A 26,092-nucleotide genomic window follows, 5' to 3' on the forward strand; every position below is an offset into this window, starting at 1 on the left:
TGGTGACTTGACTTGCCATTCTATTTCTCAGATTTAAAATATGTCCAATTTACACTGCTGGCCACCGTAAATGCAACACCCTGAAGGAAGCATGCAAATAATATGAAATTTACAACATGCATTAGCGGAGGTGAGATATGCAAATGATTAGAATTTCAGCGCAGACGCACATCACGCGCGCCTGTGGCGCCACTTCAAAGCGCTATTTAAGGCTTGGAGATTTGGACGATTTGAAGTACGGCAATTGTGTTTTTCTTGTGGTTTTTTCAAAAAAACGATCAATTATGCCTCGTAGAAAACAGCGATCATCTTTTGATCAAGTATCCGAGTTCGACAGAGGAAGGATAGTGGCCTACCGAGATTGTGGATTATCTTTCAGGGAAATCGGTAGTCGTGTTGGACGAAACCAAACAGCTGTAATGCGAATATGTGATCGTTGGATGCAGGAGGGTACGACGGACCGACGTGTTGGATCGCATCCAACTCAGTGCACCACTTCACGTGATGACAGGCGTATTGTGCGTATGGCAGTGACGGATCGCTCAACCACATCACGAGCCATAGCACAGCACATTCAGTCTGTACCGCATCATCCAGTGTCTGCGCGTACCATTCGACGCCGTTTACAGCAGAGTGGTCTGTCCGCAAGACGTCCATTGCTTCGTCTACCCTTGACGCAGAACCACAGACGTCTCCGCCGCCAATGGTGCGATGAAAGAAGGATGTGGACGGCACAATGGAATGAAATTGTCTTTACTGACGAGTCACGCTTCTGTCTGCAACACCACGATGGTCGGATTCGAGTCTGGAGACACCGTGGAGAGAGGATGCTGAACAGCTGCGTTATGCACCGCCCCACTGGTCCTGCACTGGGTATTATGGTATGGGGCGGTATTGGATATCACTCTTGCACTCCTCTAGTACGCATTGCCGGTACTTTAAAAAGCCAGCGCTACATCTCCGAGGTATTGGAGCCAGTTGTCCTTCCTTACCTTCAGGGCTTGCCCACAGCCATATTTCAACAGGATAATGCGCGACCACACGTGGCACGCATTGTCCAAAGGTTCTTCGTCAATCGCCAGATTGAATTGCTTCCCTGGCCAGCTCGCTCTCCGGATCTTTCGCCGATAGAAAACATGTGGCCCATGGTTGTTCAACGATTGACCCAGATTACATCCCCAGCTGCCACACCAGATCAACTTTGGCAACGCGTGGAAGCTGCTTGGTCTGCTGTACCCCAAGAACACATCCAAAGTCTCTTTGAATCAATGCCGAGGCGTGTGGCAGCGGTGATCTCCAACAATGGCGGCTACTCTGGCTACTGATTTTGGCAGGAACCACACTTCACAGAAGTCTATAAATTTAATCATTTGATGCTTGGTCAACATGTTATCTACAAAATAAATATTGTTGCGATATCTCTTGTCTTTCTTGGTGTTGCAATTTGGGTGGCCAGCAGTGTATTATGCCCTCTAGGATTAACTGGGAGTCTTTGCGTAGTTTGTTGACTATTTACAAATTGAAAACTGCCTGGCATCAGCTGGAATGAGCACTATTCCATAGGATATGTTGGGATAAAATTCAGAAGCCTTCCAATTAGCACTGTATCTAATCAAGAAGAAGGAATTTAAATGACATTATTTTCAAGTTACACTGATGTCCGTTATCTTATTAATTACTGAAAGCCCTTTCATCGTCTTCCTGTTTTGACTGAAAGATGGTAGATTCAATAGATGTCTCATTGTATATTCAGTATTTTTAAAGTTATTTATGTATTCTGTTAAAACAAAAATTAACTCTGAGATACAGTTCTTTTTGTGCTTAATGTAACTTGCTTACTTTAGAAATGAGGTTTTTTTTTAGGAAAATTTATATAGCCTATGTATAATTAATTATTTATTTGAAATGTTTGTTTTTTATATATATACAGTTTTTTTTTTTAATTCATGCAACAAAGTTTTCTATGAAATGTTTTTTTTCTACTGAAACTCATTTTTGTTAGTTCCCTTTCCATTTGCTTTTGGATTACGTATGACATAATTTTTTTAATGGAACAAACCGGCTTAATTATTCAAGACTTGATGGTATGAGTGGGTGTGTTGATTATATTAAATGACATGTACCCATTGAATTTTCATTCATATAGGTGCACTGAGCAAACGAGTTTTTAGAAAGTTTTCTATTTATAGCATACAGACTATTGATTTAAAAAAAATTATCCTGTTTGTAGTAATGTGATGATGTAGGTAATAGTTTTTTTTGCAGGATGGGAAATTAAATTGAATTATCCGTACTTTATCATCTCCCCCCCCCCCCATAAACGGTTCACTTTCGTGCAAAATAATTAGAGGAGGGGATGATATATGGAAATTTTTTTATATGGTACTTTTGCTTGTGTGGGGTATATTACACAGGAAAATTACAGTAAAATTGAAAAGCTGTTTTTGTTCTGTGTGAAATTAACTATAATTTATCATAGCTATGCACCTATGATGTTGGTCATGATTCACTGGGTCATCAGCCAAATTAATTGTCCTGTGGATCTTTTATTGTTGAAAATAGCTTCCTGATAGTGATGGCAGCTGTGAACCTGAAGGAGACACCATCGATTTGCCTGAAGGTCAGGAACCAGATTTTCCACTCACTGAGTTGGCTCGATTGGATGAAATGATCAATCGACCACGATGGGTCGTGCCTGTGTTGCCAAATGGTGAATTGGAAATTCTTTTGGATGCTGCCATTAGTCTCAGTAAACAAGGTACGTTCATAATGATACAGAGATATAATAATCTTTAGTGCTTAGTATTAATTTCTTTATTGTTTATTAAATTACTGCATACTCTCTTTGTAAGAAAAAGTAAATAAATTTTACACCATTTTTATAACGTACATACTGTATTTATATGAATTTTAAATGAACTATTTTGTGGTATATACACAGTCAGCAACTTCAGCCCATCGTTCGGGAGCATAATAGTGCTCACCAAAGTACTTAAAGATCTTTCCTTATTCTCAATTCCAATTATTCTTATTCTCAGTTTCAAAGTATTAAATACTACAATCAACATAGAAGAATGATAAAAATATAATCCTGAGAATTTAAAGTTTTAATTCAGTTTAATTTGGGTTTCTACTTTATATTTTTGCATAACTAATTTTGTATTAAATGAGAAAAGATATGATCTTTTATCTCTTATTTTTGAATTGTTGGCCATAATAAATATATTGGGCGAAAAAAATCCAAGAGGAAATTTTCAGATTATGCTATTGATGCTTCTTTGTGATTACCAAACTACCTACTTCCATTTAGATATTTTATCATTGTTTCATACGTTCTATTATATACTGGTCTATTAATATTTAGTTATAACATTTTGTTATGTAGTCATTAAAAAAAACTTAAAACACAAACATTTTTATAACTCTTTATAATTTTTTCTCATATTTTGACCAGGCCACAGAATTCCTGTGTGTTATTTACTTTAAATGCACATACATGATTATATAGATATGATTATACATGTATTTAAATTTTTTTTACCAGGTTTGGATACCCGTAGTGAAGCCTGCCAGCGTTTTTATAGAGATGGCTTAACAACTTCTTTGACCAAAATACTCACAGATGAAGCTGTCAGTGGTTGGAAGTTTGAAATACATGTAAGAAATTTGAAATTTATCACTTGACAGATTTGTTTCTTCTCTCACTGGAAAGCAAATTGATTCACACTTGAATCCGAATAGTTTTAACAGCTCCTCAAAAAAAAGAAAGAAAACGTGGAGTATTAACTTGAGTATAAGAATTGGGGTTAGACTGCTATGTTTTTTGTTTACGTTTAACTTTTGTAGCATTTTCTCACTGTTTTTATCAGTCTGTTGCTTTTGCCTTTGAGCTTAAGAATGAACTCCTGTTTAGGTCTCTAATGAAACTAGAAGTTTTGTTCTGAATATTTTACTTTTTCGAATGGGTCCAAGTTATCTTGGATTAGCAGGGTCCTACTGTATTTATAATTTTTTTTTATTTTCAGAGTATTAGTGAATCACAAAAATGTCAGTAAAATTATTGTTTGTCTTGCAATTTATTTTTATTTAAATTTTTTTTTTGTTTATTCCACGTAAGCATGAGGGAAATCAAATTTTTCAACTTTCACTTCAAGTTTATCCGATTTTTCATCATTTGAAGATAATTTTTCCTCCTTTCTTTTTAGTTTTATATTCACATTCATCAGAGATAACCCCATTAGTGTGTTGGGTGTAGACCCAAGAGGAAGGTGTAGGCCTTAGTTTGGTCTGGCATTCTAATTCACAGTCACATGGGTGGAGATAACGGGTTACAGAGATCCCAGTGATGCACTATCCAAGAAGAAAAAGTCAAGAGAAAAACTTGATTATAACTCTAAAAAGATTTATAGCATTACTGCCCGGCTTTTTTTCCCCTCTTTCACAGTCCACGATTCTGTGATGTTGAAAAAGGGGTTTTACTACTGTGTATACTGTACTGTATTGACATACACACTGGTTGTTGGAGATATTGAGTTGCTTCCCTTAATGAGTGGCCGTTTCCCTGCAGATTTTCTCCCCTCTGGTTACATATAGAAAATTACGATAGTTTCGCAGCTATCTGCCAGCATTCAAAGACAGCGTCTAGACTGCATGAATTCACCTTGTTCCCCCAAGATTGCGAATGTGCATTTTTTTAAAACTCGTAAAGGATTTGGAACACTTGTTGAACTTGTAAAACATTTTCAGAGAGATCGTTCAGAAAAAAACCCTATAAAAACTCTACCTTGAATATCCGCAGTTTTGTCATCTAGCTGCTATGTGGTAGTCACCGTTTGGCATCGCGAAAATCATGGGTGTGTACACAGATTTGGTTTTTGGGGGGGGGGGCCCCACAAGGATTTCTTCAGCAGAAATTGTGGGTCAACACTCCAAAAAATTTTTAAATCAACAGATAGTATTATAATGTATTTTTTCCAAATGTTTTAATTTTCTAGAAAATAATTTTTCATTTTCTTGCCTGCGCCCCCCCCCCCCCCCCCCATGATTTTGCCCTTGGTGAAAATCTGGGTTTGGAACCCACGATTATGCAGAGGTAATCGGCTAAAATATGATTTTCCAATTTTGAGTTGGTGGATATTCCTTTGAAAAAAAGCTTTGGTCTTGCCACGAAAATCATACACACCTACAACACAAATATGTATTCATTAAATTTCAAATCCATGCATTACAAATTTGGAGGATAGATGCAAGGCCGCAACTAGGGTGGGGGGGGGGGGTGTTTAGTGAAATGGGAACATAATAAGCGGGATGGGTTGTATATTTGTTTCAGATTTATTACATGTGCTAAATTCCACACATTCTCAGAGGCTTTTCCTAGTAGTAGACAGTGAAAGTAAATGAACCTTTGGATAGAACATGTTTTTAGAAATGAATTATTTATTTGATTCACAGAGATACCTCCTTCTCCTACCCAGAACATGGTTCACCGCTCTGTCTCTCAAGGAAGAGATATAAACAGGTGATCAAAGACCTGGTGCATGCTGGAAAAACAATTCATAGCGATACCAGTGAATTATGGGGGGGGGGGGAAACCATACTTTTTTTTTTTCTTTTTTCAAGATAATTTTTTTCGAGAGGGACCCACTTACATTCAAAAGGACCCAAATGTTTTTAATATCCTGGGACCAAGGTGAATTAGAATACAGCGGCATCTCTGAGTCATAGGCAAGCAATGCCCCCCAACCGCATCATTAGTGATGTCAAATGATTGAATTACTGACATCATCATTGTGCCCCAGCACTACTAGTTTATCTCTGCTTATGTATATTCATCTACTTATGTCTGTTGTGACGAAATATGTTATTCAGCTATTTTATTGAAGATAGAAAAAGATTTAACTTGTATATGACATTAAAATACAGATGAGTCTATATGTAGCAAAGTTGCATTATTTCATCTAAAAGTTCATTTTTGTTTTCAAAATTTAGTTATAATGAAAAATTCATTGTACAGAACAAGGATATTCAACCTATAGTACCTACATAGAAAGCTGAAAACATTTTCTGAGGGAGAGTGTGCAAGACCTTCTGAATTTGTAAAGCAGTCATGAGTTTGAAATCTTTGGCATAGAAGCTTGTTAAATAGAGACTATAATGTAATTTTATTTAAAAACTGAGTACTTATATGTGTGTTTTAGAAATTATAATCATGTGCATTTTTGAATATTTACATTTTCAGAGGTGTATTATGAAAAACTGTGAGCATCTAGTAGAGTTATGTGTTATCAAGTTAAAGGATGATTGCCTTCCGCTGTTAGATTTATTGGCAATGGTGTTCAATCCAAATAACAAGTATGTATCCATCAAACTATGCTATCATTTGATAAAAAAAAAATTGTTTTTTAAATTTATTTTTTGATACATTTTTTAATGAAAAATTCTCAAGCCGCCAAGAGCATCTTTAAAGAGATGAAGATCCCTCACTATATAGCCCTGGGTATCATGATAAAATCATATTGAATATGGAAACAGGTACACAATTTTATTTCTGATTAGTATGTCATGGCACTTATAAGTGACACAAGATTTGAAACTTCAATATCATCCAAAGTGTTGTATGGAAACAAAATTTGGGAATTTTCAACACTATATCATCAACCTGTGCTAATGCAAGAAAAGAAACAAAAATGAAAGACAGTCTTCCCTACTTACTGAAATTGAGAAGATAATATTGTGTGTGGTATGTAAAGATATGTAAATTTAATGACAATGTATGTAGCAAACATACTCTATCAATGAAGTTGAAGAAACGTAACATGAAATGCCCTGAATAGAACATGTAAAGGCTGGCAATAGTTCTGTATATTTAAATGAATTTCTATTATAATTCTCTATAACAAAAAGAAAATTGATACATACTAGTTGGGAGTTTATTTTTATTCTCTTGTGATGGAAGAGCTTACTGGTTTATTCTCTGAAATCATTATGGCGAATTAAATCTGGCATTTAGCTTTTTTCTGTAACCTTTATTTCACAGATTTCATACATTTAATTCAACTAGACCATCAGAAACTGTTCCTCCTGGTTCTGTTATTCCAGATGAAGAGGTGTATGCCAGGCCATCAGATGTTCGAACACAGAAGGCAAGTTCTCTCTTATTCAATGAAGTTAGGGCCAGGATTACACTATAAAAATTTGATAAAAGATCTTTTACAAAACATGAGAAAATAACCAATAAGCCTATTGGTTGCTTATGTCTCTCGAATGTAACCGAAACGCTTATTGGTTACATGTTTGAAGTTCTATGAAAGAATTTTTTTTTAAACTTCAATAGTGTAATGCCGGCTTCAATTTGTAGCATCAACAAATGCTTGTGCGTTGCCTTGGCCCTGGTTGGTATTTATGATGTTTGTTATATTTCATTCTCAGGGTTGGCTGGTAGATTTAATAAATCGGTTTGGTACCCTTGGTGGCTTTGGCGCTTTACAAGAGAGATTTCAAAATGGACCGTCGCTCAGTATACCTGTGATAGCTTCTCTAATAAGGCAAGTACTTTTTTTAAATTTCAGTGTTTCATTTTTTTTTCCTATTGTGCCAAATATTTTTCAGTATGAAGAGGCACAGTAATTTCAGAAATATCTTCCAATCAGGATATATAGCAATGGCATCTTCGTGTAGCAAAATTATTTATTTAAATTGAATAATCAAAGAATGGGGTATAGAAAATTTACCCACTCCTATTAAGCACTGTGACTCAAAAAGTGCTATAGGTTCTGTTCAAAGAATCAGCGAAATGATGCAAACAAATGTATTAATGTAAAATACTGTTATGTTAATGGTGACATTAAGATATTTAAAATTGAGAGTGAAGCTACAATTGCAGATACATCCACTAAGCCATTGGCAAAGATTCAGTTTAGAAAATTTCATGTTTTAATTCTTGATTGTTGGAAACAAGGAGGTTCAAATTATTTGACCAAAAAGATTGAGAAAACTGAATATTGGTCAAATAACGTATGTATATATTTATGATTGATTTACTATTTGAGGAGCTTTCGTGGGGGAAGTACTCAAGTCCAAAATAACAATTCTAAAGAAGAAGAGATAAAACTGTTTCTAAGCTAGTTGCTTCTATGTAGTTATGTTTAGAGAATATAATTTAAAGAGAATACAGAAATTAGCACTTTCCCATGCCATCGGCATTAGGTTTTACTTGCAGGTCCATAAAAAAATGATTTTTGGACATAAGTATTTTCCCATGGAAGTACCTCATTTATTGATCACATGATTACACATGTGATGACATTTTGATAGTATAAGTTTGTTTACATGGATTCTCGGTGCATATGCATTTTCAGTAAGTGTTACAAGTTGTCTTATATGTGAATTAGCAATGATGTGGCGCGCGTCATTCATTATCCTCTAATCATTGTAAGCCCAGGGGATGGATTGTGGGACATTTTACCTTTTTAACCAGAGTGTAGGTCGTTGTGTATTGAAAAGGGGTGATGTGTAGCAGATTGTCATCTGGCTTAGAGAGATTGATGTGCTTAGCTGTGAGAAGCTTATGAAATATGTCTTTAAAGTATTTTGGATAGTTTTTATTGGGTTTCAAAACAGAAAATATGTAACCGAATGCATTTTATCCAAGAACGAACATCATGTTATCTATTGATGCTGCTCTGAAATGAGTTGCATTAAGAAAATGAACTCAAGAATATGTGCCAAAATGGTATATTCAAAAATTTTGTGTGTGAGAAATGTTTTTGATATACATCACTTGGAGAGTTTCCTTTGTATAAAATCATATTTCTCATGTATTTAATTATTTTGATTTACTTGCAGGCCATTTGGGTTGTGCTATGAATTACTAACTGTCATTACTGTAGAAAAATATTTCATGCCTATCGTGGAGCTTGTGCCATCATTTCTAGAGAACTTGACCGATGAAGAGTTAAAAAAAGAAGCGAAAAATGAGACAAAAAATGACGCTCTATCGGGTATAATCAAGGCATTGAAATCCTTATCTTCAAAAGTGCCGAACCAAGAAACAACTGTCAAAAATTTAGAAATTTTTAGGTTAAAAATGATTTTAAGGTGAGTGAATATTGATCTTTTTTACTATAAATTTTTTAAATCTGTAGTTTCTGTTTCTGATTAATGTGATATTTTTTTTCTTTTAGTACTTGTATGTTTGTCATTTTGTTAATCTTATTTACTTTCTACATTGCTTTATAACATTTATGTGCAAAGTTTATTATGAAGAATTGATCGAAGCCAGTTCAGTAATTTTTATGTTCAATCATTACTTCTTTTTTTTCTTTTGACAGAAATATTATTTTATTGATATAAGTTATGCCATGCACCCTTTTTTGGCCCAAATGGTTTTTGCTGTATGAATTGGTTTTTTCTTAATGATTTTGAAAAACAGCTGAGAAAAAAACTTTAAGACATAGTTATCAAATTTTCACAATTAAATGAAAACTACTTAAAGAAAAATCAAAATACAACTGTGAGGAATCAGTCAAAGCCGTCCAGATATGATATATATTCCCTTATGGTTGGTAGAGAAGTCAAAGCCGTTGAGATATGACACTGTTTCTTTTTGGTTGTTTTGGTACATGTTGTTGCGCGTGTGTGTATTATGTCTATGCCATGCGTTTGTAGTGATTTTGGTGGTTTGTTTTTGTTAATTAAATAAATTGAATAGATTCTATCATCGTCTATCACTACAACTGGTGACCTATGTTGTGAAGAGGACAAGCAACGAAAGGATTAAGGAAAACAAAATGGCAGATAAGAACGCAACTGGCTCGGCAGAAATCTCCCATGTTTTGGCAAGCCAATCCAGAGATCTGGTTTAGGCAGATGGAAAGTCAGTTTTTTGTGGCAGGAGTGACAGCCGAGGTGACAAAGTATCATCATATTGTATCTACCTTGCAACCCGAAGAGCTCTCTGTTGTCTGGGACATTATCACCAGCCTACCCACCACAACATCTCATGCTATGCTAAAACACTGTTTGTGCACACAGTATGCAGAGGAACAGCGGTTGTGCAACCTAATTTCTGGATTGCAAATGGGTGATTGAAATCCATCACACCTTCTCCTGGAAATGCGAAGTAAAGCTGGGCAATGGGTGAGTGATGATATTTTGAAGTCTTTTTTCCTCCAACGGCTGCCTAAAAATGTTCAGCTAATATTCGCAATGGCCAGTGCCATGCTTGCTGCCACGGAAAGCTCTACTGCAGTTCATGCGGTGTCAACTGAAACTTCACAAATGCAGACCATTCTAATAGGCATTTCTTCCCGTTTGGAGTGTCTCGAATCGCGTGCTCAATCCCAATCAAGAAATTGCAGTGGATGTCGTCAGCGTTCGAAAAGTCATGACAGAAACTACCAGCACTGTTAGTGCCACTGGCATTTCAAAGAGAAAAAACGAAATGTGTCCGGTCTTGGCAGTTTCAACCAGCAGGGAAACTAGCTGAGCTATCACTCGATGCTCAGAGTGACGACAACCTTGATTGCTTCCATCTATATCTGTCTGACCAATCATCTTCCGTGAAGTTCTTCATAGATACTGGTGCCGATATGTCTATAGTGCCATTACACAAAGAAGATTCCCAATGTCAGCCAGACAAGCTTCAGTTGTTTGCTGCAAACGGAATTGCCATCAATACCTTCGGTCAGTGACTGTTAAAGCTAGACCTAGGACTTCGTCGTGCATTTCATTGGTCGTTCATCGTTGCTGCCATTTCGCGTCAGTTACCAGATCTGACTTTCTGCGACATTTTGGACTGCTTATAGATGTTTGGCACGATCAATTAATATATTCACTCATTCAGCTTTGTTCACATTGCAAGATTGCTGGTGCAGATGTACCATCCCCAGCAATGGCATGCATCCGGGACAATAGTGAATTTCATTGAATTCTCACCAAGTGCCCTGAACTGACAGAGACTGTAGCAATGTTTGATGCTGTTAAGCATGACGTCCAACACTGCATTAAGACCAAAGGCCCGCCAGTTGCATCAAAATCTCGCAGGCTACCACCGGACAAGCTGTTTGCAGCCAAGAGGGAATTTGATCCAGTTGCCCAAGGAGTTTGCCGACCATCTTAAAGTTGCTGGGCAAGCCCACTGCACATGGTACCCAAGTGCAACAGAGATTGGAGACCATGTGCCGACTACAGGAGACTGAATGCTACAACTATCCCTGACAGATATCCCATTCCGCACATCCAGGACTGTCTCCAAGTGTTAGAGGGAAACAAATATTTTCCACCCTAGATCTCATGAAAGCTTTTCATCGAATCCCTGTGAGACAAGAGGATATTCCGAAAACAGCCATAACAACACCATTCGGGCTGTTCGAATTTATCTTCATGCCTTTCAGACTGTCAAATGCAGCTGCAACATTCCAGCTATTCATACCTATGGAGTTGCAGGGTTTCATCTTTTGTGTACCATATTCCAACGATGTTCTCATGGCATCTACAAACGCTGAAGAGCACAAGGAACATTTGCGCCAAGTATTCAAACATCTTTCAGAATTTGGAGTTCGCCTCAACATTGCTAGATGTGTTCTGGGGTAACCATCAGTTCGATTTTCAGGTCATATGATCTTTACAACCGGCGGTGCACCTCTTCCAGAGAATGTGTTGGTCATCGCAGAATACTCAAAGCCAGACACAAAGAGCCCGGATGATTTTTGGCCCTCCTCAATTTTAATCTTCACTTCATTCCAAAAGCAGCAGAGACACAGGCACTCCTGCATAAATTTCTAGAGGGTGCCAAGAGAAACGATAAGAGGAAGATCACATGGTCCGAAGAAGCTGATGAAGCATTCCGGAAGTCTAAGCAGGATCTGGCAGATGCAACAGATTCAGCGTTTCCAGTAGTAGGAGCATCTTTGGCTATTGTGGTAGATTGTTCTAATGTCGCCATGGACACAACTTTGCAACAACATGTGTCAGGATCTTGGCAGCCACTTGGGTTCTACTCCAAGAAGTTATCTTCTGCACAAAAGAATTACAGTGCCTATGATCGAGAGCTGTTGGCAGCTTACTCTGCTATCCAATATTTTCGTCCTGTACATCGATCAGAAGCCTCTCATATATGCCTTCAGCCAGACTACAGACAAATGCTCACCTCGTCAGCTTTGACACCTCGATTTCATTAGCCAGTTTACCACTGATATCCGATACATCAAGGGTGCAGAAAATGTTGCGGTGGATGCATTGTATCGGATAACCATATCTTCCATAGAAACACCATCTCCTACTGACTTCAAACGAATGGCAGAGGAACAACTCAAAGATTAAGGATATTCAGCAACTACTCACCAATCCTTCATCTACTTCCTTGTATATCCACTCTCTTCCTGTTGATGAATCAAAGCTTCGGCTGTACTGTGACGTCTCTACAGATTGCATTCGACCATGGGTTCAATCCTCGATGCGTAGGGACATCTTTGCTGCCTTGCATGGACTGTCACATCCTGGAGTAAAGGCCTCTGTGAAACTAGTTCAAGAGAGTTTCGTGTGGCCCGCACTGAAGGCTGATGTGACCACTTGAGCATGTACATGCAAACTGTCAGAAGTCTAAAGTGAGCATACAAAGGCAATACAAATTGGCATACAAAGAGGGGATTTTTCACCACCTGATGCCAGGTTTGAACATGTCCACATTGATATTGTAGGCCCTTTGCCTCCATCAGAAAGCTACAAATACAGGGCTCGGCACGGGTCACTTTTTTCACTAAAAGTCACTTTTTTAGAAACTGGTCACTTTTATTACGTATTTTCAGGCCCAGGTCACTTTTTCCACTTTTTTAGCAAAAAAACCTCGGTCTCGCGCGCTTTTCTGCTGTCAGTGTTTTTCTTTTCTTCAAGGAGGAACTTTACCTGTTCAATATCGCTAATTTTCTCCCTCCCTTCATTGAACTACTATCGAAGGCATCTTATCTTCCCGGGAGTAAGACGCCTTCATATACCTATCGTGTATTAAGGAGTTCTACCCGGGAGCATACCGTGTGACGTCAGCATAACTTGATTTCAAGGCGCTTGGAAAAAGAAAGCTCCTTGGTTAAAGAATCGTCATTTTATGGAAAAGCCGGTCGGAAAAAAAAAACTAGCATAAAAGGCGTACTTACAACAAAAAATTTCCCCCCCCCCCATACTACCATTCTTTCTTATTTCCCCACGTGCTCACTCGTTCTTTTATTTACATCTTATTTTAAAATTGATCCTTTATTTTATTTGTTTTAAAAAATTTTAGTCCTAAGGGCCGAATTCCTTTCTTGGAGCATCGAGCAAGTTACATTTGTTGTTTGTTCTATTGTTACTTTTTTTAAATGTTATTTGAAATGACGATTAGAGAGCCCGTGCAGAAGCTAACTTACGCGCAGCGGGAGAATACCAAAGCGCGTATTAAAGACGCGTATTATTAATACGTATTAAGCGTATTAATACGCTTTGGAGAATACTCTTGTAGCTGGCCAAGGTTAAAGAAGCTCGCATGTATTTTGAATTTACTTACAATAAAAAAAAAATCATCCGATTGAAAATCGCGATCTATCGACAAATAAAATTCGTACTATTTTTCTAACTGGATTTAAATCTGAGCAAGAAACCGTACCCCCAAATTTGATCGAAAGGAGAACTATTTATGAAAAGATCACAGAATCCTGCAATTCAACATTTAGTTTAACACAAGGGTTTCCAAATCAGATGAAAATTTGTCATCAGGCTGATAAAAACTCAGTTAACGTGCATGGGAGCCGTAACTAGAGGCGGATTTAACGATGGGCACACACCGAGCGCGCCTTTGGCCCCTACTTCACATTTTTTTCCTAATTTAAAGGGCCTAATATTAATTTTTTTTATTCCCGGGCCGTAACTTAATTTAGAGCATCTTCACGATACTGATTGTTACTTAATATTGTTGGATTGTTTTCCTTTTTTTTTCTCTCCATGCACGTGCGGGAACCGGTTGTTCCGACGCTGTATGCAAATCGGCGGCGGCGTACTCTCACGGGAGCACGGATATATAGACTGGTTTTTTCTTTATAGGTGAGATGTCTGTTTTTTCCGCATGGATGTATGTCGGGATTCGATTTGTTTCTCCCTTTTGATTGCCGGCCGTATTTTTGATGAACGAAAATGATCTTGTTTTTTGTTTTTGCAACTTTTACGGAAAAAGAGTTCAAAATGAACTTCTGATCATTGTTTTTCTTCAGCTCAGTCGGTGCGCTCTGCCCCCCAACAAATATCGACATCTTGCGCGCCATTCTTGATGTGTAAAAAAATCTTATTTTTAGACCTCGGAAGTTATTAAAACGTTTGTCTCGAGTCTGTTATGACCGCAATAGGAGAGGGCGGGGGTCTGGTTCCACGGGTGTTGAACGAGGAAAGGTGCCGAGTTTACTCATTTTCTGTTAAAAAGAGTGGATACCGGCCCCGAGCGATAGTAAATTTTCGTTCGTACTTGCGACCCGGATTGCTACATACCGTGATCAGATCCAAAAGCGGGGGGGGGGGGGAGAAAACAATGCCTTGGACGGCGTTTTTGATGGAATGGTATATTTAAGAAAAGGCAATAAAAATTCCTTTGCAAAATTATCGAATTTCACAGTCAAGGGGCAGTAAAATTACGTTTCCCCTCCATAAAAAACAATTGTATTACGGCCATGGTAAATCGGGTGTCCCGGATGGGGACGAATTCACTATTTTTGTTCGTTGAAAGTTACGGGAGGAGTCAGCGCTAACGTGGCGACTTGTTTTCGCGCTAAAATAGGTAGCCCTGACAGCAGCATCCATAAACTCTGTATCAACCGCATTTATAAACCCCGTATGTTGTTGATTCAATTTTTGTGTTCATTTCATCCTAATTTTCCGTATTTCCCGATATATTTCTATCGATTTTCGCATATTAGGTTAATTCATATTATAAATTATATATTTTTTTGTAATTTTTTATGTGCCCTTCGTCAGCCATCTTGAATTGACTACCGCAAAACGGCGATTCCTTGGCTCGAAAAAAAGTCGCCACGTTGGTGCTTACAAGGTTCATGGGAAATTTACCGGGCAAGGCCGCTGAGTCTCTTTTTCTGTTAAAAATTACGGGGGGAAGGCCAAAATTATACTTTTTCCAGGGGTAGGAACACTGCGCCAAAATTAACATCTTGCGCCATCCTGCTCCAATAGTGGTTTCGTATTTTTCTGCGCCAAATAGCTAATTTTGCTTCGTATGCCCAGAATTTCTTAAAGGTCGCCAAAAATTTTTTGTTCCTGCTTACCGTGAAACGATTCTTTCTAAGAGCGTGTTTTATATATATTCCACTGTACGCCTTATTTAAACTATCGGCCTTTCCATCGTGAAACCGCGATAATATCCGTGATTGTGCAACTGAAGATAGTTTGCAATAGTCTTTCAGCTTTAAAGTGCGCCGCTGTGGTGGTCGAGTGGTCATAATGACGGACTCGTGTCGCGGGGACCCGGGTTCGAGCCCCATCGTCACCACAGTGGTGGTCGGCTGAAGTGGGTTTTCTGTGGTTCCCAACTTCAAGGCGCAAATGCAAGCCGATCTCTCCGTTAAAAAGTCTCGCCACAGAGAGCGACAGTCCTACAAACAGTATAAATATTCAGTCATTACACTACACTCACTTCACTTCTGAGATATAGATGGCAGCACTAAAAAATCATACACAACACTAAATACGCACTCAGACTGTTAGGTACACATACTTACACTTCCGGCACAACTCACTAGGTAGTAAATTGCCCATGGCGATAGACCTAAGTTGTGCTCGGCTTCAAAAAAAAAAAAAAAAGCTTTAAAGTGCAAATGCGAGTCAGTTGCCGTTTAAAAAAAAGTCGCCACTGGAAGCAGCAGAAATTACGAATGTTAATTTAGAAACTGCCGAATAACGAGTGTCAGATCACCAATCTCGCCAAATAATAAGTACTTAATCGCCAAAGGTCGTGTTGATTCTTCCGAAATTCTCCCCCCTTTTGCAACAATTTCTTTCCGAGTATAAAAAAGTTATAGAAAATTTTTTGCTCATTTGAAGTGCTGCTGTTCAAGACAGCAAATAGTGCCCTCAGTAAGCAAAAATCATCTTAAATAGACTGGTGTGAAAAATTTTATGACAGCCTCTCTTTCAAACGATGTGTCAAAAGCCTGAAACACCAAAAACAAGCTGATGAAAAGATTTTTGATAACAAAAGACAGTGCAGTTTTATTTTGAAAAGGGAGGAGGGTTAACGAAAATATTCTTGTTAATTTCCCTGCTCCAATAAATATCTGCTGAATTTGCTGCTCCAAAACTGCTCAGAATCCTGAATTTTGCTGCTCCGAAATGGACTTTGTCACTTCCCACCCCTGTGTTTCTGGGTAAAGGAGTAAATGTGTTTTTTTTTTGCAGGGGTGTATGCATGGCCCCCACATCCTGAAGCAGGGCCCCTAGGCTGGGATCTTTTACGGGCCCCCTGACCAGACTTTCACGGGGCCCCCCTTTATGATGAATTTATAGCGTGAAAAAACAAAAAAATTATTAAAATCCTCCCGGGCCCCAGGGCTGGAGCCTTGTCAGCCCACCCTTTGTGGGGGCCATGGGTGTATGTTGTGTGTAAAAAAAGGGAAAATATATATTTTTACAAATTTCAAAACTGGTTTATTTTTTCCCTCACCCAAGGACAGTATTATTTTGGTGCCCCCGCCTGTAAAATAGTACTCGCCCACTTTTCCTAGTCCAGCCATAGGTGGAGATAGACTTGAAGGTCTTAGGGGTGTGGCACGATGACAATTGATATACATCATATACATGTATACATCAGTAGGCTCTGCCATTGACGCTGGGGGGGGGGAGGGTGGATTGCCCCTCCCTCAACATATAATAATTAAAATAATTTAGTTAATTTAATAATTTGAATACTTTATTCAATTTAATAATTTAAATATTTTATTCAATTTAATAATTTAAATATTTTATTCAATTTAATAATTTAAATATTTTATTCAATTTAATAATTTAAATATTTTATTCAATTTAATAATTTAAATGATTTATAATTCAGTAATTTAAGTAATTTTTTAATTTAATAATTTAAAATGTTAAAAATTTAATTTTATGGTTTTTAATCATTAAGTAAATTTCTTAAAATTTGTTGGAACATATTATACAAACCTAGGTATGTAAATCAAATTTGTACTAGTTAAAAAAAGTTTGAGTACATTTTGTATACTGTCATTCATAGCATGACATGAATGAAAAATCCACTGGAATGTAGATGGGACAAATTCTCTCATCAAATTTTGTGTTATTTCATTTTTTTCCCTTCTTTGAATGTGAAAAATTTTTCCCACTTTGAAGTTTTTCCTGCTTAAATTGATTTTAAGATGGGTTGTGCAAAGCAACATGGGGGAAGGCATTGCTGCTGTTACTTAAAAGGGATGTAATGTAGTTATTCTCTCACTCATAGTTGTTGATAAATTTGATAAGTTATTCAAAACTTTTCTGGTTAGCAGAATGCGTTTGAGTTTGATTTAATTATTTCTATCTATTATGTAAAAAAAGCAATTTCAATGAGTTCTATTGAAATGCAAAGTTAAAACTAAATTCAATTTCAATTCATTCAATTTGGTAATAAAAATTCATTGTCCATTTGGTCTCTCTCTAAAAAATTTTGGTCACTATTTGGTCACTTTTAAACATTTCGGTCACTATTTGGTCACTTTTTCAAACATTTTGGTCACTATTTTCACTAATTTTGAGGCCATGATCCGTGCTGACCCCTGCAAATATTGCCTCACCTGTGTTGATCGCTTCTCTAAATGATCTGAAGCCTTCCCTATGCTGGATAGCTCTGCTGACACTGGGGCCAAGGTTTTATATACTGGATGAGTTGCTCGGTTTGGTTCACCTAATAGAATCACCTCAGATCAAGGTGTCCAGTTCGAGTCCTTTTTGTTCAAGGCTCTAACCAAGTTTGTGGGAACCAATCGCCAGAGGATCACATTATATCATCCAGAGGCAAATGGTCAAGTAGAGCGCTTCCATCAAGACCTTGAGTCTGCCATCAAGGCTCATACAACTAACCGCTGAGTAACAGTACTTCATACAATTCTATTGGGTTTTCGAGCCGTCTAAAAATAATTCCTGCAACATTTGAAGTGATCTGTAAGAAATGTTTTCAAATCGTTGTAAAAATCATTTGAGTCTTTAGTTTGCTCTAGTAGAGGAAGTTAAGGGCAAGTGATTAAAAATGTGATTATTTTAGTTTTCGAGTGGGATTAAAAAGAAAAATGTTAAAGATAACGATTTTTAATGATGCACACACAATATTAATATATTGTTTACAAAATCACATTTTGGTGTGTAAACTTTCTGGTATGTGTGGTATAGTTTCATAATGCATGTTCATAAATTTATACTTGTTACAAATACCATTGAATTTTAGTGGTCAACTGTTTCCTTGTAGGCTATTGCAAATATCATCTTTTAATGGTAAAATGAATGCTCTTAATGAAGTGAATAAAGTTATTGCTGGTGTTTCATATTTCTCACATCGTCATACGGGGATAGAAGAAGAAGACTGGTTAACAGCAGATCGAATGGCTGTAAGATGCTTTTCTCATTTTTATAAACCTTGTAATCTCACAGTTTTCTGAAAACATAGATTGTTCTGCTTTCGCCATTAATTGATTAGGTACTATTGCCTTACATGTTATAAATTTCAGCTTAAGTGATGCTTTGTATGTTTTAAATTTCTTGGTGACTGTCAGTGCTGAACAAATCTGTCACCAGTGCAACCTGGCAGCTAAGGAATTAGTACTGGTGCATAAAATTTTTGATATGTGGCAGGGTTGTTTGGTTTAAACCACGTTGGTTTAAACCATGGTTTAAACCTTGGTTTTAACCAACTGGTTTTTTTCAAAAAATCAGATAAAAGTGGCTGTGTTCGTGTGTGGAGGCCCCGTGGTGAACGCTTCAATCTTGCCTTTGCTTTACAGCGACACACCGCTCCCACAGCTGGTGTCATGGTATGGGGTGCCATTGCTTACGATACACGGTCACCCCTAATATTGATCCATGGCACAATAACAGCCCAGCGGTCATGTCACCCACCCAGGACAACTGGTCTTTTAATGTTGTCCATAACATCCTTCAGCCACATGTGTTGCCACTCATGGCAGGGCTCCCAGGAGCCATTTTTCAACAAGACAATGCTAGGCCACACACAGCAAGGATGTCACAAGACTGCCTCCGCCACATTACCACCCTTCCCTGGCCTGTTCTATCCCTAGATTTGTCACCAATCGAGCACATCTGGGATCATTTGGGACGGCAAGTTGGACACCCTACGAGGTTGGTCGAACTAGAGGCGCATTTACAGCAACTGTGGAACGAGATGTCTCAGGACATCATACGGAACTTGTATGCCTCAATGCCCGCTCGTATCGCATCGTGCATTTGCGCTAGAGGGGGTCCAACAGAGTACTAAAACTTCTGTTCATCTGTACTTTTTTCTGCAATAAATGATCCTTTTTCTTGGATTTTCTAATCACTTACTTATATCAACGTAGTACTTACCTACATGTGTAAAATTTCGTTTCATTTTGACGACTTCTTCTGGGTGCGCAAATTTTTATGGCAATGAGTGTATTTAACATTTTTTGAGTAAGTTGTAGTTATTTGTTCAATTGCTTCATTTTTTGTGATGTTTCCGTGAATTATGGACTCGTGCAATGCTATAATTAAGTTATAATTTTGCCATGACTGGCTATCGTTTCCATTCTGCGAGCAAATTTCCCACATGTTGGATGATGTCATTAATTTTACATTTTTAAGTATTTTTTCCCCTTTATCAAATAAAATTGAATTTTTTCAGGAATATTCATGTCAATTTTCAAGTCATTCTGACAATCGCTCTTTTTTTACAGTGTTTTGAAATCAGAACCTTAGTTATAATCACCCTGTATATCGTAAATCATTGTTAATTAATCTGCATTATTTATGCTTCATTAAATGCATTATATTCACTAAATTTTTATTACTTTTTGCAAAATAGCTTCGTAATTAAGTATACTGAAAGTAACTGGAGAAAAACCTTTATATATTATATGATTAATAATAGCATTAAAAGAATTTTCAAACACACAGTAATCCATAGAGTTAAGCAAAAAATAATTAAATGGCAAAAGTTGGTTTTTGTTAAAATTTAATAAATATTTATTGATTATTTAGCATTGGAATAGTGTTAATTACATTAATAAACATTTTATTTTTGTTAATTATTGGAAGTTTGAATGATTTTTCAGAAATTTCATTGTTTTTAATGTTAATACTATTTAAAATAAAAAAACCGGTTTAAACCAAAAAAACCTGGTTTTTTGGTTTTTTTCAAAAAAACCGGGTTTTTTACCAACCCTGATATGTGGTTACTAAATTGGAACCTGAGGACAAAACAAAATTTTTGGAATTTATATTGCCATATCTATCAATAACGGTAATAGTAACTATGTCCTTGAAAAATCGAAAGAAATACTACTTTTGACTGTTTTATTTGTGCAAAAAAAATTGTTCTGGTGTCTGGATATATTTTTGTAATTTAGCGAGTCCTGGTGAATACATGATGCAGTATATTATGCCCCTTCCATAGATGCATGAAGTTAAAAAACAAAGTATTTCATACAGATCTAAAACATAGATTCTTGCCTTCAAATTTTCATGAAATTTTTTTTTGTTGACGATAATGATGTATATTAGGGCATCAGGTAAATGATGTACCTGAAGTCTGTATTGCTACAAAAGTTTGATTTCAGCTAGTTAATAATTAGAGTTACTGTGAGCCTAACCCATTTAAGATATCCCAAGAAAAATGAATTACAGGGTAGAAATATTAAATTTTGACTTCCCCCCCCCCCCTCATTGATTTGTTTTAGCTTTATTATTTTTTTTTAATTTTTAGGAATGGATAAAAGAGAACAAGGTTCTCCAAATTGTGCTCAGGGACAGTTTACATCAGCCACAGGTGAGTTCATGACATTAGCAATGATGTACTGTGGAACCCCATGTTTATATGACTTTTACGTTTGTAACATGTGGGTTCAGCCTCAATTTATTTGCATATATTTCAATGATAAGATATTCCATTTATATGACCCACGACTGTAATTATATATACAGTCGACCCTCGTTATAACGAATCTTCATTGAAAATGAAAATTACAATGAATGAAACCATACTGGTATAGGAAGCATATAGTCGTTATATGAAAACATCCAGGACTTATCCTACCAGTTGTTTTAATGGAATGGTTGCTGCAATGGGGCCTTTATTGACTGTACTGTTTTCACCTGGACTGAAGCTCTGTATTTTGAGGAACAACATAAATTCTATCTATATACTCCTATTTAGAAGACACCAACGAATAAGGCAAATACACAAAAAATAATAAAAGTCCTAATGCATTTCAACACCAATGGGTGCCGTCTTCAGAGGAAAAATTTAACCACTAGTTTCGCTGACCGAGTTTCCGATTTCGGTTGAATACCAAATCTTCACACTCGGTTGCTCAGCGGAAGAAGTACGTCTGTTCACTTCAAACGTCGTGGTCAGAATGAAGCTGTGAGCCTGCGTGAGATACTAATGCAGCGTCCTGATTGGACCTTTGCGGAATAGTGCTATCCGATTGGTCCATTCGAATTTTCTTGTAATTCCCGCTCAAAATGAATTTAGCCATGGTGTTGCGATCGGGGGTGTAGATTTATTATCGTTCACTAGTATATTTTTGAAGGCCCGAATATATGTGCCTTCGTAGAAATCTAGATCAACTGTGGACTTGACTTTGTGAAAAACTCTCGCTTCTTGAAATTTGAATTTGTGGCCTTCTTGCCAACAGTGAGCGGCGATGGTCGATTTTTCACATTCCTGATTCTTAACACAGCGAGCGTGTTCATTTAATCTTGCTTTTATGGGTCTCCTTGTCTGTCCTATATAACCAAGAGAGCAATCACCACATGGAATGTAATAAATGCCCCATTGTTTATCCTGCGGTATAGCATCCTTAGGGGGCATGAAACCAAAGTTTTTAGTGGGCACATCTATGGTTGTTAGATTAAACTTTTTAAGAATCGGTTTGATCTTAGGTGAGAGTATTGGATCGTAGGGTATGACTACACTTTCTCTGAGTGGTCTCTCTGTAATATTTTCTAGAGTGGTTCCTCGTGCCGGTTTCAAGAATTTTCTACTTAATTCATCAACGACCTTGGTGTTGAACCCCCTGTCTATCGCAATTGCTCTGATGGTTTCAAGTTCATGGTTTAAAGTGTTCCGATCGGAACAGATGTTAAATGCTCTCTCTACGAAGGTGCGAAAAGACGAAAGTTTCTGTTGCATAGGATGGCAAGATCTGAAATGAGGTGGTAATGAGACAGCGAAAGGCTTACGATAGACCGAGGTTTGGAACTGTGATTTCTGTTTCGTTACTAATACGTCCAAGAAAGAGAGTTCATTGTTAGTTTCAAATTCGGCTGTGAACTGAACATGAGGGTCTATGTCATTCATAATGAGTAACAATTGTTCCAAGTCATCTTTAGAGCCGTCCCAAAGCACAAAAGTATCGTCCACGTATCTTCGATAAAATGAGAAGGGCACAACGTTCAATAGCTTACTCTCAAAGTCGTCCATATATATATTACACAAAATCGGCGAGATGGGATTGCCCATTGCTAGACCATCTGTCTGGGTGTAAAACTTGTCATCGAAACTGAAGGCTGTTTGTGAGATACATGTGAAGGTGAGATTGCAAATTTCTTCTACTTCAGGTTGTGAAAAATTGTGGGTTTTAAGTCGTCTTTCTAGACAACTGATACTACCACCTATGGGAATGTTCGTAAACATTGACACTACGTCGAAAGACACCATGTTGAGCTGTTTGGGTTCAATTGTACGTATTATTTGAGCGAAGCAAGATGAATTTCTAACTGTATTATTATTTGACTTAGTGAGTGGAGAGAGAATTGGGACAAGGAATTTAGCGAGCTTGTATGACGCTGTACCAATGTTAGAGACTACGGGACGGAGAGATAGTGTTGGTTTGTGCACTTTGGGTAGGCCATAGATCCGTGACGAAATGGCATTTGATGGAATTACGCTCTTTTTTGCATGCTCGGGAAGAGAGACACTGGTTTTTACCACTTCTTTCAATTTTCTCAAGTGAGAATCAGATGGATCTTTCTTTAATTCTTTATAAGGACCGCTCAAAATATGTGATGTCATCAAATCCGAATATTGTTCTTTAGGCATTATCACAATTTGCCCACCTTTATCTGCTCTAGATATTACGATATTATTGTCATTTTGCAGTTGTCTCTTGGTTATATAGGACAGACAAGGAGACCCATAAAAGCAAGATTAAATGAACACGCTCGCTGTGTTAAGAATCAGGAATGTGAAAAATCGACCATCGCCGCTCACTGTTGGCAAGAAGGCCACAAATTCAAATTTCAAGAAGCGAGAGTTTTTCACAAAGTCAAGTCCACAGTTGATCTAGATTTCTACGAAGGCACATATATTCGGGCCTTCAAAAATATACTAGTGAACAATAATAAATCTACACCCCCGATCGCAACACCATGGCTTAAATTCATTTTGAGCGGGAATTACAAGAAAATTCGAATGGAACAATCGGATAGCACTATTCCGCAAAGGTCCAATCAGGACGCTGCATTAGTATCTCACGCAGGCTCACAGCTTCATTCTGACCACGACGTTTGAAGTGAACAGGCGTACTTCTTCCGCTGAGCAACCGAGCGTGAAGATTTGGTATTCAACCCAAATGGGAAACTCGGTCAGCGAAACTAGTGGTTAAATTTTTCCTCTGAAGACGGCACCCATTGGTGTTGAAATGCATTAGGACTTTTATTATTTTTTGTGTATTTGCCTTATTCGTTGGTGTCTTCTAAATATTCTTGGGCAAAGTGGATCAACTCTTCTATATACTCCTATGTAGTTTCTCAAGATGATGTGCAATATTCACTGAGATATTCAAATTTGAAAAACAGAGGAAAAAAACCATTAAATGCAGGTAAAACAGGTTACCCGTATTTAAAGCTCTTTTTTTCTCCCAACTTTCTTCAATTTATGGAATTTTAGTATTTCCTCTGAAGCTGATACTCGAAGCATTGTTACATCTGAACCCCCCCCCCCCCCTCTTCATGAGTGAAATCTTTCTAAGTCCCCTTGCTCAAAGGCTAGTGACACCATATTTAACACTTTTAGTGTTGTTATGCATTTTATGTACTGCAAAAATATTACTTTCTGTTTTTTTAGTTGTTTGATTGTGTGTTAAAGCTTCATTCATATTTTATTTGAAAAATACTCAGTTTCTGTCCGAGATGCGTGATAAGGAAGAAAATTTCATTAGTTTACTAGATTTCATACTTTGAAGGACAATCTTTTCTAGATTTGAAATACATTTTTGATGAATCTTATGCATTGCTTGCTTAACAACACTTCACAATACAAGCTTTTGGCAAGAAATTTGGATTATCTCTATTTGACGAATCTGTGATAAATCTGGTAACCTTGTACTAACCTAAGTCCACATCAGGAAAAGGAGGAAAGGGGAAGAAAAAATATAAAAGGGAAAACTGTAATAGATAAGGTTTTTTTTATAGCTATCTTATATATATATATATAGTGGAAAGATACATTATATGAGTTTTTTTTTTTGGGGGGGACGACGACATTAACAGGAGTATAGAAAGGAAGGAGGGAAAAAGGGAGCTACTTTCATAAATAGGATTATGTGAAGAGAAAGGAAAGAAAACAGAATTTGTTTGAATTTATTCCACTGATGTGCGGAAGTAATACTACTCCCATGATCATAAAGAAATTAAATGTAATGTAGAGGTTACTTTGTAATGATTAAAATCGGTCTCATTGAATGCATTTGCTTTAAAGCTTTATTGTAAGTATTGTATTCCGTGAATGACATCCAGTAATACTTCTGGTTTTTTTTCCAGTTTTTCTATTTTAATTTATATTGGGGGGGGGGGGGGGAGGAAATCCAAGTATTATCACTTCTGAAATATTTTTTCCCTTGCAGTATGTGGAAAAATTAGAGAAAATTATCCGCTTCATAATCAAAGAAAAGGCTCTTACACTGGAAGACCTTGATGATATTTGGGCTGCACAAGCTGGAAAACATGAAGCTATTGTGAAAAATGTTCATGACCTGCTTGCCAAGCTTGCATGGGATTTCACGCCAGAACAGTTGGATCATCTTTTTGAATGTTTCCAGGTATTTTTTTAGGTCATTTTAAATTTTATATTGTATGTAACTATAACTAATTCTAACTACAGCATTATACATCTTAGCAAGGGTATTGAAATTTAATAATCTGTTTAATCAAGTTTTTTGGTTGCAATCAATCAAGCAGGGGTGGGAACTCTGCGCCAATCGCGGCGCACTGTGCCAAAACTAATATCTTGCGCCATCCTGCTCCAATAGCGTATTTTGCTTCAGTATGCCCTGAATTTCGGAAAGGACGCCAAAAAATTTTTGTTCCTGCTAGCCACGAAACGTTTCTTTACGAGAAGAGCGTGTTTTATTCCACTATACTTAAACTATCGGCCCCTGATCGGGCTTTCCATCGCGAAACCCCGATATTGTCCGTGATTGTGGATCTGAAGATGGTTTGCAATGCCTTTCAGCTTTAAAGTGCAAATTCGAGTGTTTCCGTTTAAAAAAAAAATCGTCACTGGAAGCAGCAGAAATTACTGTAGTCGATTGTGTTAAATCCCGATGTTTCGTGAAAAAAATTTTCATTCCGGGAGTAAAAAGCGCATGTCCGCCGAATTACGAATGTTAGTTTAGAAACTTTGCCGAATAACGAGCGTTAAATCGCCAATGTTGCTGAATAACGAGTGTTAAATCGCCAATGTTGCCGAATAACGAGAGTTAAATCATCAATATCGCCAAACAACGAGCGTTAAATCGCCAATCTCGCCAAACAACGCGCGTCAGATCGCCAATCTTGCCAGATAATGAGTGCTGAATCGCCAAACATCAAGTTGATTCTT

At 37.3% G+C, this 26,092-nt stretch overlaps 1 protein-coding gene across 2 annotated transcripts in view; it reads left to right on the forward strand.

The window, feature by feature from the left end:
• Positions 1-26,092, forward strand: part of faf (ubiquitin carboxyl-terminal hydrolase-like faf) — a 189,568-nt gene that overhangs the window by 14,580 nt on the left and 148,896 nt on the right. For both annotated transcript variants that reach the window (XM_089254411.1, XM_089254412.1), the window contains exons 3-11: positions 2,563-2,758; positions 3,545-3,657; positions 6,239-6,351; positions 7,037-7,142; positions 7,429-7,544; positions 8,845-9,096; positions 18,482-18,620; positions 20,972-21,034; positions 25,116-25,310. In XM_089254411.1, the coding sequence (XP_089110537.1) occupies positions 2,563-2,758; positions 3,545-3,657; positions 6,239-6,351; positions 7,037-7,142; positions 7,429-7,544; positions 8,845-9,096; positions 18,482-18,620; positions 20,972-21,034; positions 25,116-25,310 (1,293 nt within the window). The remainder of the gene's footprint in view (positions 1-2,562; positions 2,759-3,544; positions 3,658-6,238; positions 6,352-7,036; positions 7,143-7,428; positions 7,545-8,844; positions 9,097-18,481; positions 18,621-20,971; positions 21,035-25,115; positions 25,311-26,092) is intronic.

The sequence above is a fragment of the Pholcus phalangioides genome, unplaced genomic scaffold, assembly GCF_987345545.1.
Source record: "Pholcus phalangioides strain wild (caught in Gottingen) unplaced genomic scaffold, Ppha-v1.0 ptg000041l_1, whole genome shotgun sequence".
Classification (NCBI taxonomy): Eukaryota; Metazoa; Arthropoda; class Arachnida; order Araneae; family Pholcidae; genus Pholcus; species Pholcus phalangioides.